Raw genomic sequence first — 14,081 nt, forward strand, 5'->3', positions numbered from 1 at the left:
GTATTTTAGCGAGCGCTCTGTATTCCTGTGTCTGAGCCATGGTGATGAAATGTGTTGCTGTTGTGAAGACATTGTCGAGGGGGTGGACGGGGTTTAACGGCTAGACCTTGATTTATAAACGCTCTTCCTCGGTCTCAGGGATAATTATTAAAATGAGCGAAATAATTAATTGTCATTATTATTTCCACGTTCGTTTAAGCCGTTTAATTAAAATTAACTTAAGGTGATCGCACAATGCATTGGGTCAATATCGGCACATTTGCACATCTTTATCTTCATGCACAGAGAGCATACAGAGTCTCATTATAAAAGACATTATTAATGCACATTCCATGTTGCCCTATGGAACTCACTGCTCTGCCCAGATACAGCAGAGGTAGGCGGAGTCCCCCGCGTATCATGTGACCCAAGGGCGCGCAGCCAATTGGATGGCCGAACCAGGAAGTTGTTTCCACTCCAGGAAGTGCATTTAAACTGGTCTGACGTAAGGGAGGCGTTCTTTCTTGAAACATGTAAACAGAAACTGAACAGGGAGGAGCTGGAAATAGTTTCTGAAACCCTGAATTGCATCGGACATGAGACTATAGACGATGTAGAGGAAATTGAGATGCAAAGAAAACAACACCCCTTCTGGTAAGCGTCTTTAATTTGTTGGGGACTTGTGAGAAATTTATTTTTTATGTAATTCAACAACTGGTAGTTCATTATAATCAGCCCGACCGATTTGGACGTTGATCTCAGGTTCTGAGATCTGATAAACCTTGCCCGTTTATATAGATGCAAAAGAGGTGCTATCTAAGAGGAAATGTGTTTTTATGGTGACTTTTTAAATGTTAAACACGTACTCTGGATTTGCACTCGAAGGCTAACTGACGGTGTTCTTTCTGTAATTTCACGACAATTGATTTAAATGTCTTTCAGTTCAGTACAGAGAGTAGTTCATTCTTGGGTATTTACAGCCTGCTTCTCACAGGAATATTATCTTCAGTATTTGAAACAAATCCCTCGTTTTTTTAACTCCGTTCCTTCGTTGTGACTGCTCTTTTGGTCAAATCAACTAACGAATTTTACCTTTAAAACAGCAGTATCGCCCAAGCATGTCAGCATTTTTTTCCGTTTTACCCGAAATGCTGACTTGCATGTAGAAAACAAAATTTCTACATTTCCTAGTAGTGCAGACCTTCCTCTCAACCTGTTTTAAAAGTTCTACAGTCCTCTTACGTGACTTATTTTTATGATAAAGTAAAAGTTAAGTAAAGTTAAAGTATGATATGGTAACATTTAGTTATAAATAGAAAATATAAATATGCAAAGCATGCTTTGTTCGGAAATACAGAAATAGCTTGGCAAAGTGAAACAGGTCTCCACTATAGGTGTGGAGAAATCGATAGATTTGGTACTACATCTCATCTTGGAACAGTGACGAGAGAAAATAGGTTTCAATCTGAAACGGCGTTTTACCTTTATCAGCTGCTAAGAGAAATGATTGCTTCGGAAAAACTTTCAGCTAATGTTCTTATATTAGTAGTTCAGGCAAAAAGTGAAAGAGACAGTACTACTTCAAAATGACTCAAGTGTAAACTTGTCAAGTGAACTTTGTTCCGTATAGGTTATTTTCGCGCTGCTTCCAAATGTTGTTATTAGGTAGGTTTAATGCCATCTGTATTTTATTTCCGTTTTGAAGAAAGCCTTTGCAAATTGTCACTGTCCATGTGATTCTTGCACACAAACTCAATTGCCATAATTGTATCTTTGGCTGTTTTTCAGAACCTCAAATAAACATTTATCTTTTCCTTTTTTAATATGGTCAAATTTAGTCTGGTTGTTTTTAAAGTGTAAATTCTGCAAAGTCTAAACAAATTCCTTACACTTATTATATCGCGCTTTTCTGGACACTCAAACTGCTTTACAGGTAATGGGAATCTCCTCCACCACCACCAGTGTGCAGCCCCACCAGTCCTCTCCCCACACACCAGCTCTCAGTGGGGAGGAGAGCAGAGTGATGAAGCCGGTTCAGAGATGGGGATTATTAGGAGGCCAAGACTGGTAAAGGCCAGGGAGAAATTTGGCCAGGAAGCCAGGGTAACACCCCTACTCTTTTCAAGAAACACCCTACGATTTTTAATGACCACAGAGAGTCAGGACCTCAGTTTTACGTCTCATCCGAAGGACGGCACCTTTTTACAGTATAGTGTCCCCGTCACTATACTGGGGCATTAGGACTCACATAGACAGCAGGGTGAGCGCCCCCTACTGGCCCCACTAACACCTCTTCCAGCAGCAACCTTAGTTTTTCCCAGCAGGTCTCCCATCCAGGTACTGACCAGGCTCACACCTGCTGAGCTGCAGTGGGCTGCCAGTGGTGAGCTGCAGGGTGATATGGCTGCTGGCTGCTTTAGGTCTGGGGTAAAGGCCAGCTGCTGTGATGTGTCTTGTTGCTTTTCTTTTGTTTGTACAGCCTGACGTCAGCTGTCTTACTGGTGCCGCTGGTGTCTCCTGGCCGGAGTGAGAGCTGCATGTGTTGTTACCAGCGGAGAGGTCATGGAGGAGCGGGCTCGCAGCAGGCTGTTGTGCTCCAGGTCCAAACTGGAGGACGATATCAAGGCCCTCTACCTCATGGACCACATGGTTAGCGATGAGGTGCTCAGCGCAGATGAAGAGGAGACCGTCAAAGCCAAGGTGTGCTTCCTTTTTCAGAAGCTTAGTGTTGAGCCTCCGGTATTTTAACCTAGAGTCCATATTCAGTCCTCCTTTTGAGTGCTCCTTGATGTTTAAGGTTCGATCCTGGGTGACATTTCTGATTGCTTGGCTGTGGGCGAAAGGAGAGAAATCCCATATTCACATCACTCCACTTGGTACAACAACAGGCTTCACTTCATGAAACCTCATGGGTCTAAACTTGAACGTAGATAAAGCACTCTGTTCATTTACAAGCTTTTAAGCTACACCAGCAGTCCTGTGAAAATGCACTGACTGTCACAAGTACAGCATGTTGTGGGAAACTGATTGAAGAAGGGAAGAGTAATTCTGGAACCCTTCCCCCCCCCCCAGAGTTTATGAGCTAACATATTCTTTAATCCTCTGAGGTTAATTTAACATCTTACTGAATGTGTCAGTCTTAGCTTGAGTATTGATGGTCCTGGTCTGTCAAGCAACTCCAGTTAGAAATGTTGGTGTCTTTGATCCAAACCTTGAATATGAAGCTCATGTTCATTATGTTGTAAAAGTGACATTTATCATGTTCATAATATCACTTGTATCCATTTATATGGCTCTCAACCTAATACAGAAAAGCTAATGCGTGCTTTTGTCTTAGCAGACTATTTTGATAGAGTGCTCTCTTGGGTTTCCAAAACATGATTTTCAAGTTGCAGCGTATTAACAGCTCAGGCTGCTCAGAACTGAACTAAAACTAAAATGCATGCGTGAACAGTTTGGCTCCTCATGAGATGAGTGAAGTGTTAATCCCCTACACATCTACGTGCTCTTTAGACTCTTATTTCAGTCCCCAATGCGAGGCTCTGGACCCTGTGGGGGACCCCGAGGGTCTGCTTTCTGTCCCATTGCTCCGAGGTTGCAAAGTGATCTCCCACCACGGATCAGATCTCGCAAGACAGTCAGCACTTTTGGCTCCTGTCTTCCAGCTCATTGGCACACTTGTATTCGTTTGATTTGCTGTTATTTGTGTGTTCCCATATCGGTATTTTTGTTTGGTCCAATGATAATGAGGAGCCTTGAATTTAACATCATGAAAAGCACTCGGCACAAAAGTTTATTAGTAGTAATGATCAAATTTCACCTGACTGAAAAAGTAAAAATAATGCAGTTGTTAGCGGTTTAGGCTGTAAGGACATGAGAAAACAATGTGAATAGGCCGTTTAGCAGCAGATCTCATTGTTTTGTGTGCACATTGGTCATACAGAGACATGAGAACACAACGTTTCTTATGATCTTGGAGTCAGCTGATGAGCCTTTCCATCCCATGTTCTTGAATGGGCTTATGGCTCTCCCAACAGGAGTGCTTTTGACACCTGATCCCTCACAAGCCTTGAATGAAAGAAGAGCAGCTGACAAGTCACAGCACTTTTTACAGTGTGCATTTTCTGGTGGAGCTGCTATGTGTTTCCTTCCTCTTTTCACGCTGCTGTGTTGGTGTGATGAGCGCCGGACGTGTTTTTAACCTGTGTCTTGTGAAATAGTTTAACTGCCATTGTCCCACGGGAGAGATATGTGGGTAGCACAGTAGAGGAGCAGCAAGCACTTTCAGTTTCTGTGCTTTCTACAGTTGGGTGCCTTCTGTATGGAGCCCTGCGTGTTCTGTCTCTGGGCACTCCTGTGTCCTCCTGCTTCTTATCTTGATTGCCTCTGTGTGTACAGTCAGGACAGTCATGTATGCCCTGCAGTTGGCGGTGTCCTGATTTGTGACCTGTGTTTCCTGGAGAGGTTTCTGTGACCCTGGCCAGTAATAATCTGCTTTCTTTTATGATGTCCTGTATCTGAAACAGCGGGCGCTTATATCTGCAGTTTGCTCCATTTTCCACAGTTGCAGTATTTTTTGACCTTGTCAGAAGCCTAAAAGTTTCCATTATGAGATTAAAAGTCTTACTCCATCTCGGCGTGTGTCAGGTGTCTCTGCTATTGCTTCATTAGTTCTATTCATTGAGAGTTTAATTGTCCCCATTACAAGTGTGTGTGACTGTGCGTGTTCTGTCATGAACTGGTGTCCCTGGGTGAAAGTAACCCTGGGTGTAACTTGGTGTCCCGCAAAGTGGCAAAGAAAAGTAACAGAGGTGCTCAAAAAAAATAAAACGATTTGTTTTCTCAAGGTGTCATGGCAAACCTATTGAAGATCTGCTGTTTAAGATCAACAGCTTTCAGCATGATGACATTCACCTGGTCTACTCTTAACCCTGTGTTCTGTACCTTTGTGTTTAATTTCCTTTTTCCTCTCGACCGACAGGCAACCCGGAGGGAGCAAGCGGCCGCCTTGATCGATTTGATTTTAAGGAAGGATAACCATGCCTACGTCTCTCTCTACAACGCTCTGATCCGCGAGAGCTACAGTGACCTCGCCTCCCTGCTGCAGAAGGACCTTCCTCTGATCTCGCCCAGAGCCGACAAGAGCTTCCCAGATGGCGAGAGTCCCGGAGGTGAGGTCGCGCAGCGGGTTTCCTGCGTTATCACCTGTATTCGAAAAATATCTGTGTTGTGCAGTGCAGTCTTATTGTGTAATGTATGCAGACCAGGGATTCCAAATATAGAGTTATTATTATAGAGCTCCTTCAGTGTTTATTTTCCAACTGCATGTTTCCCTTTATACAGTCATTAGCAGCCCCTGTGTCTTCACTAGATCCCAGTTGAGTGCAAATCGTTCACTGCCATCTGGGGTTTAGGGTGACTTTGTCATGAGCTGTGACTTCAGTCATTGTAACAGCGATCATTGTGCGGAGAACTGTGCACGTGTTCTGTTAAAAAGCATACTTGTCTGGACAACTTCTTGAGCTGCTGGCGAGACTAGATTAGTGTTCAGCCCTTTCCTGCAAAGTCTGGTTTCATTGTTATTTAGTTTAGCAGGTGCTCTAATCCAGGATGATTTACAAAATATGCAATAATACCTCAAATAAATGCAGCAAAAAGTAATCATTGAGCTATAGGACAAAGAAGTAGAAATGACAAGAGACGCGAAAGAGTGAGGCGGACATGCTGAAGTGCTGAGCCATTGCAGCGCAGAGGGAAAACAGCGTCTATCTAGCACTACGTCACCTGCTGGTGAAGGAGACATTGACTACGGTCCAGCAGGAGCACCACTGAGCACAGTGCTGTATCTGCTGGTTGCAGGAGCTCGCAATGGTATAACAAAGATCACGGGTGCTGTCTGAGCAGGCGCTGAACGGTGATTAGTAACTGCACTTTTATGCGTTCAATCAAAGTTTATTTATCAAATGCACAACAATACAGCGTGCACCAGTAGTTGCTGGCAATGAAATGTCTTTTCTAAGAGCTCACCGGGGGAGGTAAAAATCACAAAATTAAAGTTTCAAAATAAGGTTACATAATAAATAACAGTGCAATAGAAATTGAATAAAATAAACTCAGACAGAGCTCAATATAAATAGAGCTGCTATGTGTCCAGGGTCTATGCAATACGTAGTGCAGTACGCCAAATGCAATGAATGGCTTCGATGGGTAGTTCAGGGATGAGACCGACCAGGAACTCGGGAGAGGGAGTGAAGAGAGAATGGGGCAGTGTTTGTTTGGTAAGAACATAAACGGGATATAAATGAGAAGAGGAGCTCCTTTGACCCCCTTCTAGACTGTCCAAACTCCAGTCTTGAAACACGTCGGTAGCGAATAGAGCCAAGGATATCCTCCAGCTGTTGCCTGCAGAGCGCCAGGGTATCGGCATCAACCACAGGGCTGGGCAGCCCGCTCCACACTCGCACCGCTGTTCGTGTCAAGATGTGGAAAGCCTTCTGTTCTTGAGGATGTGTGCTTCCTAATAACTTCACATCCCGAGGTCTGTTCAGGTCCTAGTGCTGTGTGGTCTGCTGACTTGATCCCCCTGCGCAGTAAAGGTGCCAGCCTGGCCTCTCCTGCCCCGGGACATTTTTCATTCTGTGATGTTGGTAGTCAAGATAGTTCAGAGTAATGCTCGTCTGTCAGTCTTCCAGTCTGGATCTGAACCGCCACCATGCCCTTAATGTGTGTCCTGTCTGCACATTTCTTACTCTTGAAGACCATCGGTTTTCCTTTAATCTGCCTTTGATGCCCCGGCGTTGGTGAATACTTAACACTTGACATAATCCCTTTCAAGGAGCAAAGCCAGCCCCTAAAGTTCTAGCTGGTATAGTACCTCTTCCACATCTCTGTCAGTTTTAGAGTTGTGGGTTTGCATGGGTTATTGCTTGTTAATGTATTTCAAGACTGGAGTTTGGGCACTTGCAAAGGAGAATTGATCAATGTGTTGGCATTAATATAAATATCTCAAATGTTTGAATATATAGAAAAACGATGGACCCGTCAACTCTTTCTGTAAGTCCAGAAACAACACTTTATCACTTATTTTGTCAAAGGACAATTTGATTTGTCTGTACCTCTATAAAGTAGTCAAAATAGTCAAAATATGCACTGTATTCATGCACACAATTTATTGAGGAGCTTTTTCTAAAAATCCTGCCCTTATGCTTTGCATATGTTGCTAAACAGATTTTTTAAATAATTTTTCACATAGCGTTTTCAAATTAGAAAGTATTAACCTGTTGATTGGTAACCCACTGGAACCACCTCTCACAATCTTGTCTGTGAGACCGCTCAGCTCTGTTGCTTTGTCCAAGGTTACATCCTTTCCCTTCCTACACTTTGCGCTCTGTCGTGCTGTTTTATTGCAAACTGGAGATTTTTGTTTTCTGTGTTTTGTAGCATTAAATATTTTTTTATTGTACCATCTTGAACCGCCAGTCATCTCTTCGCTGTGCGGTGTGGAAATTGCCAGTTGTGTCACTCCAGACTTTCCAGCAGCGAGCCTGTTTCCTGCAGGGTGAGGGAGGGGACCCGCAGACACGCTGCCTGTCACACCTGTGAGCCAGTCGAAACGCCCTGAGCTCCACAGCAGCTTGAAGGAGAGTGGGTGCCGATCGGAGGACCGGCTCGTCTCCCTCGCTGGAATTGCTGCAGAATTGTTTTTTTCCAAAAGCCGACAATCCTCCCCCCAATAAGGAGCGGCCTTTGCTCTTTACTTTTGGTCTTTGCTATTTGAGTGGCTGAGGCGCTGGGGTAGTCCCAGACGTTTCTGTGCTCATTTTGGGCATTTGACTTTGACACTAGCTTTTTGTCTTTGATATCAAGCAGGGTTTGGGCTTATGCAAATCAGGTTGTTCTTTGGCATGTGTGGTTCAGGCAGTAGGCAGAAGGAAACGTCCACCCCCCACCGCTCTGGAGCGCATTCAGTAAATGAGGGCCCGGAATGGGGGAGGCGTAGTTTCAAGTCCAGGATTGTAAAAGTTCTAAGAACATCTCCTTGCTAACTGCCTTGTGGAGGCAAAGTGTTCTCTCCGTTTACAATGGGCCTAGATTCATTAACACACTGTGCAAAGTCAGCTCCCTTCATGCTAAACAAGTGGCGAGTCATGTCATTCTCCTTTGTTTTTCAGAGCAGCCATTCATGAGACATTTTCAGTGTTCTGGTGCTCTGAACTCACGCAGGCTGGTAGTTGCGCAGTGCAGGGTTAGCCGCAGCAGAGCCCCCCGAGTGCTGTGGCCTAATGCTAGGCAGAGTCCCCGAGATGTGTGCTAGTAAAGGCAGATTCCTCAGGTTGGGTGCTATTCTCTGGGGCTGGCTGGGGGTGACGCCCGCCTGTGTGTTCCAGTGCAGGCCGTGCTCAGGGAAGGGGGCGTCCCTCAGAGGCCCGTGGTGTTTGTCAAGCGGCCCGAGCTGGTCAACCGGATCCGGGAGAAGCTGTACAAGCTGCTGGCGGCACCGGGCTGGGTGACGGTGTTCGGCATGGCCGGCTTCGGGAAGTCCGTGCTGGCGGCGGAGGCCGTCCGGGACAACGAGCTGCTGACAGGTGGGTCTCCGATCCACGCTCATGCCTCACGTGGTGCAAGGGACTGGGCTTAACCAACCAGATACTGTGCAGCTCCAAGCGGGCAGCGTTTGTTATTGAAGTGCAGAATCCCTTTATCATTATATGTATATGCATATCCATGCTTTCAGCAAAAATACAGTTTTGGGCATTGGTGTGTGTGCATGGCACTTTATCCCCCTGTTCGCTTCCCCTCCTGACAGTGTGCTTTCCCGGAGGGGTCCACTGGCTGGCTGTGGGGCAGCTGGACAAGGCAGGACTACTGGTGAAGATGCAGTCTCTCTGCTTCCGCTTGGACCTGGACTCCCAGTTTTGCCAGAGACCCCCCAGCACTATCGAGGAAGCCAAAGACCGCCTGCGGTTCCTCATGATCCGCAAGTACCCCAGGTGTGTGCACCCGCCTCAGATTCACGTATCCACGGCACGGACCGGAACCCTAGCAGCGCTCGGAATATCGGAGCCCCCGGATTCCACCCCGAGTAGATTCGCCGTCTCGGTTTTAACTCCATCAAGCCATTTCAAAATAAGTCCCGGAACTGAGGATTGGGGGCTGGAGGATTAGATGCTTTGTGATGCAGTACTTTTCAAAAGTATTCACCCCCTTCCCCCTTCCTTCTGTTGCCTTGCACGTGACCCATCAGCATTTTTTAAAGTTAATATTTCTCATCCAAACCCGAATGCCCAGACTGGAGCAGTGTTATTGTTGAAAGAAGTTAAAAGAGCAGTAAAGACGAGTAGCTGCTGCAGGCAGGAGTGTTCATCCCTTTTTGCCGTGGCAGAATCCGCCGGTATCGGGGGGGACGCTCCGGCCAGGAGCCGCTGTGAGTGAGCTCGGCTTTCTTGTCCTTCCTGCTGTTGTGCACCTCAGGTCGCTCCTCATTCTGGATGACGTCTGGGACGGCGCGGTTCTGCGGGCCTTTGACATCCAGTGCCGAGTTCTGCTCACCACGCGGGACCGGAGCCTGACAGACTGCGTGGCAGGTGCGCTGCAGGCCTGACCGTGGTGATCAATTATTAGAATTGATCAGCAAGGGGCTTCTGAGCTTGTGACTGTCTGGTCACAGTTGGTTTTGATGTCCTGATATGCCAGGTCCTGAATTATACCTTTTTGAATTTCATCTGCTGCGTGTACAATGTTTGATAAACCTTCTATTTGTTATCATCTACAAATTTGACTAATTTACTAAATACACCCAAATTTGGCTAATTAATATTGATAAGGAAGAGCAGTGGTCCTAGTACAGACCTCTGTGGTACTCTGCTAAAGTTCATCCCTTGTCTTTCCTGTTTTCTATTAACCAGTTCTCAAATCAATTCATCTTCTATGAGGAATTGAATTGCAGGCCTCCTGAAAATCAAACTATGCCACATACGCTTGAGTATCAAGTACTGTTGCTGCTTTTTCAATGAGCTCTAATTCTAAGTTAGGCCAATCCTACCTTTTCTAAATCTGCGTTGACCCTCTCCTCAGATCGTATTTCCCTGTAGGCGATCCTCTAGTTCCAGCAGTTTCCATGTCTCGCGTGTAAAAGAAGTTGGACAAGTAATGGTGTGTGATTTTGTTGTCTCGGAGAGCTCAAGATGCAAGTGGCTTTCAAAACGGGGAGATAGGGATAAGGGGCTCTCTGTTAGAAGTTGCAGTGGGCGGGTTGCTCAGGTGAGACGCTGGTGGTTTAGTCCTAACTGTGTTTCTCCTGTACTGGCGCCTCTCCACAGGCCAGAAGTTCGAGGTGTCAGTGGGCCGCGGCCTGGAGGAGGACAAGGCGCTGGAGGTCCTGGCTGTGTTTGTGAGCAGGAAGGTGGCGGCGCTGCCAGAGCAGGCGTGCCAGATCGTGCAGGAGTGCAAAGGTACGGGCGCCGCGCCGCGCCACGCCGGGTCCCCCAGCGGCCTGGCGATGGCAGCGCAGCGTGCTTGCTGGAGAGGAGTGGAGTGGGCTTTCCTTAAGCCCCAGCAGAGTCCATGTGTGGAGCAGGCAGAATTGACATGGGAGTGACCTGTTCTTGCCATACATGGGCCGTAAGAAAAGAGTCAGCAAAATCATTGACTGAGGTCACGTCATGTAAAATATGTGGAGAACAATGGGGGTCAAAATATATCTTATTACCAAGTGATATTTGACTTCATAAATTATGCATTTTCTCATTTAATTGAAGGTGTTCTTTTTCTGCATGTATTTAGAAAAGTGTCTCATATAGTATGCATAGGCCATTTATTATGCCCCTAGTATTTCTGCTTGCGTTTCCCCAAAGGTGTTGAACAAAGTATTAATTTATTTTCTGCCCTACTTTCTTGTATTAATAATTTGTGACTATACTGTGGCAGCAGGGCCAGCCACAGCAGGTTCACTCTGTGATATCTGTCCATGTGCAGTGGTATGTGAATTAAAATGGAACGAGATGTTTCAGGATGTTCGTTTATTTTATGAACTTGAAATACAGAGAAGAAGTTTGCGGTCATGATGGGACTTTTGGTGGGGAAGTTCAACATTAAGGGTTTGCTGGAGCATTTTTCTTTTGCCATTTTGTTGTACATATCTATTGAGTCTCATTTTTCTGGTAGTGAAGGGTGGAGCAGTTAGAAATAATTCAGCTTCCTAAAACTGCAGAAAATAAAGAGGTAAAATGCAACATCAGTGGACGTCTGGTGGTTTAGAAAGTCCTGCTGAATGTCCTTATTTGCATTATTTCACCTTTCAGTATTTACAGGCATTACATTTCTGCATTCTAAACTCATTTTTAATTGTGCTGATGTTACCTCTTCTCCTTTTGAACTTTTTGCTCCTACTGTAAAGCACTTTGAGAAGTTAAAGGCCATATAAACGCCATATAAAATAAAGATAATAATTATACAAATTTAGCACAGTGACCATGTGGTTTTATAGTGTATTTATCTCCCCGTTTCACAAGACTTTAGACAAAATTGTGCTTGCATTTGCTAGCAGGAAAGAGTTTTAGTCGTGCTGTAAATTGAAGGTTTTAATCTAAATTATAATGTGAATGAGCTGCATTGTCATACATAATATCATACAAAAAATATGAGAGAGGTTACAGATGAGAGGAGTCCTTTCTGTCCATCCAGCCCCTTGAAATGTCGTTTTTCTGCAGCTGTGATCCCAGGATCGTCTCTTAGTAACTGTTTCTTGAAGAACCCAACGTATCAGGTGCAACCACATGGATTGGTAGCTTTTTACACAAAGATAAGAAGGTTCGGCTTCTTTTGCCGGATATCCCTTTCAGCGCGGGATGCGTCCGCTTGTTCCGCTTTGACGTTTGAGGTTGTCGCCACACATTTTCTCAAGTGTTCGTCAGCTCATTGCATCTCTGTCTTGCCATCCGACGGTGCCCTGGTGTCATGAGTTGAATTCCAGTCCGGGCCTCCTTTTTGTGTGGAGCGTGTATGTTCTTCCTGTCCATGTGGGTTTTCTCCGGGTACTCCGCAGTCGAAAGACCTGCTGTCTAGGTTAACAGGTGTCTAAGTTGTCCGTGCTGCTCTCCCTGGCCAGGCAAACGTGCCCACTCTCTTCCAGGGCACCAGTGCTGGTGGCTGCGGTGGTTTCCACGGTGGCTGACTCCGCTGTCCGGTGTTCCTCCAGGCTCGCCTCTGGTCGTGTCCCTGATTGGAGCCCTGCTGCGCGTGTTTCCGGACCGCTGGGCTTACTACCTCCTGCAGCTGCAGAACAAGCAGTTCAAAAGGATTCGCAAGTCCACCTCTTACGACTACGAAGCCTTGGATCAGGCCATGTCCGCCAGCATTGAGGTCCTGCCGGACGACCACAAGGACTTTTACAAAGACCTGACTGTCCTTGCGAAGGATGTGAAAGTGCCGGTGAAGGTAAGACTGGGCCCCAGAGCCCAGACACAGGCATTAGTGTGCAGGATGACAGCTAATATTAAAAGCCCCTTTCAGGAGGTAATGGAGAGTTATTTCAGTCTTTATGGCCTGGCGAGCAGAAAGCACTCTTTTCAATTTGGTTTAATTGTGTGGCAGGAAGATTCTGGTCTTTGCTGTGTAATTTTCAGTTTGCGTCATCTTTCAAGTGTTTTTCCAGGTTCGTTCCCTGACCCAGTGTCCCATTAGCCATGGTTTCTCCATCTCTAACCCCAAGACGAATTACGAATCACCCCGCGTTTCTGCATTCAGTGGCAATTTTGACTTCTTTCTTCTGGGTATTTGTGCCCTAGTTTCTTTCTCACCAGTTTTTTTTTAATAAAATATTTTTTGCCTGCAGTATGAATATTAGATGGCATAGGTCGTGATTTCTTTCACAGCTTTCTTTGAGTGTACCGTTATGTGATGGATTCTGAAAAAACAAATCCAGCGAGTCACGCTGTGTTCTGCCTGTTTTTCCGTAATAGGTCCTGTCTGTTCTGTGGGATCTGGAACCTGAGGAAGTTGAGGATATCCTCCAGGAGTTTGTGAACAAATCCTTGCTGTTCCGCGATTCCAACAAGACGCCTTATCTCTATTACCTCCACGATCTGCAGCTGGACTTCCTCACCGAGCAGAACCGCTACAGGATTCAGGTGCGATCCCGCTTCCACACCCGAAGAGGGCTCCACAGCCGAAACGCTGCGTTTCCTTTCTTCTCTTTTCAGCAGGGAATAAACCTTTACTTGTTCCTTTGCAGCCTACGCCTGCTGACCTGAACCCCCTTGAACGACTTCAGCCCATTTTAAAAAAAATGTCCATTCGTTTTTTTTTAAGTAGGAATTTAAATGAATGACAAAGATTCGTCAGGGGCCGAATGATTTGCATTTACTACTCGCAAATATTCTGTAAAATCGCTACAAGTAATAACAGTGCTGAGTTTCTTCCGGTGCTTTCAGGGAGTTTCTCAGCTGAGCTGCTCGACCAGTTATTAACATGCTTTTCACCTTCTCAACACCGCCTTGGTGAGATTTGTGCTGTCCACTCCCTTTCTACTCACTAGCCATCGTATCTGCTGCTCATGATGCAAGAACGCACTGTTGTGCATTTTCTCAGTCCAGCTGTTGCAGAACTCCTTTTCAACATGCCTTCAGTCCCTCAGCAGTGTTTTGGTGCAGTATGTTCCCAGTATTCACTCTCTCCTTAGGGGCTCTGTGATATTTAAGTGCTGGAGTGAACACTTCCATTGGGTGGCGCCTTGCAGAGTTAGTTTTCTACATGAGCTGTATAAGGAAGAAGGTAGCCAGGAGTAAAAGCATGGAGAAGGATTGTGTTATATGAGGATAAAATCAAGATGATTTAGAAATAATTTTAAAATAGTGTCTCGGTTAACTCGTTAGCGGGCAGTTTTGTGGGGAGCTTGGAGCGAGTGTCTCAAGTGCCTCAGACAGGTGAGCCCCCACAGTACCTCAGGGCTTGTAGCGCGCGAGCAGGTCATAAATGTAGGCAATTCTAAATTGTGTCGCTAGGATGGAATTGGTGATTTCAAAATTAAAATGACTTTTTAAGCTTTTATTTGGTTTTCGCTGTCTGCTAATGGGGTTAACTGCAGGGCTGGTGTAGCTCAGACT

At 45.7% G+C, this 14,081-nt stretch overlaps 1 protein-coding gene across 3 annotated transcripts in view; it reads left to right on the forward strand.

The window, feature by feature from the left end:
* Positions 1-476: 476 nt before the first annotated feature.
* apaf1 (apoptotic peptidase activating factor 1) overlaps positions 477-14,081 on the forward strand; it is a 75,153-nt gene continuing 61,548 nt past the window's right edge. For 2 of the 3 annotated variants that reach the window (XM_088646009.1, XM_088646012.1), the window contains exons 1-9: positions 477-633; positions 2,459-2,679; positions 4,961-5,150; positions 8,367-8,564; positions 8,786-8,969; positions 9,451-9,563; positions 10,299-10,430; positions 12,176-12,414; positions 12,939-13,106. In XM_088646009.1, coding sequence (XP_088502135.1) covers positions 2,542-2,679; positions 4,961-5,150; positions 8,367-8,564; positions 8,786-8,969; positions 9,451-9,563; positions 10,299-10,430; positions 12,176-12,414; positions 12,939-13,106 — 1,362 coding nt within the window. In that variant the 5' untranslated portion in view covers positions 477-633; positions 2,459-2,541. Of the gene's footprint in view, positions 634-2,447; positions 2,680-4,960; positions 5,151-8,366; positions 8,565-8,785; positions 8,970-9,450; positions 9,564-10,298; positions 10,431-12,175; positions 12,415-12,938; positions 13,107-14,081 lie in introns of all 3 variants that reach the window. The other variant, XM_088646010.1, reaches the window with a different exon arrangement.

The sequence above is a fragment of the Lepisosteus platostomus genome, chromosome 9 (genome assembly GCF_059453375.1).
Source record: "Lepisosteus platostomus isolate fLepPlt1 chromosome 9, fLepPlt1.hap1, whole genome shotgun sequence".
Taxonomy (NCBI): Eukaryota; Metazoa; Chordata; class Actinopteri; order Semionotiformes; family Lepisosteidae; genus Lepisosteus; species Lepisosteus platostomus.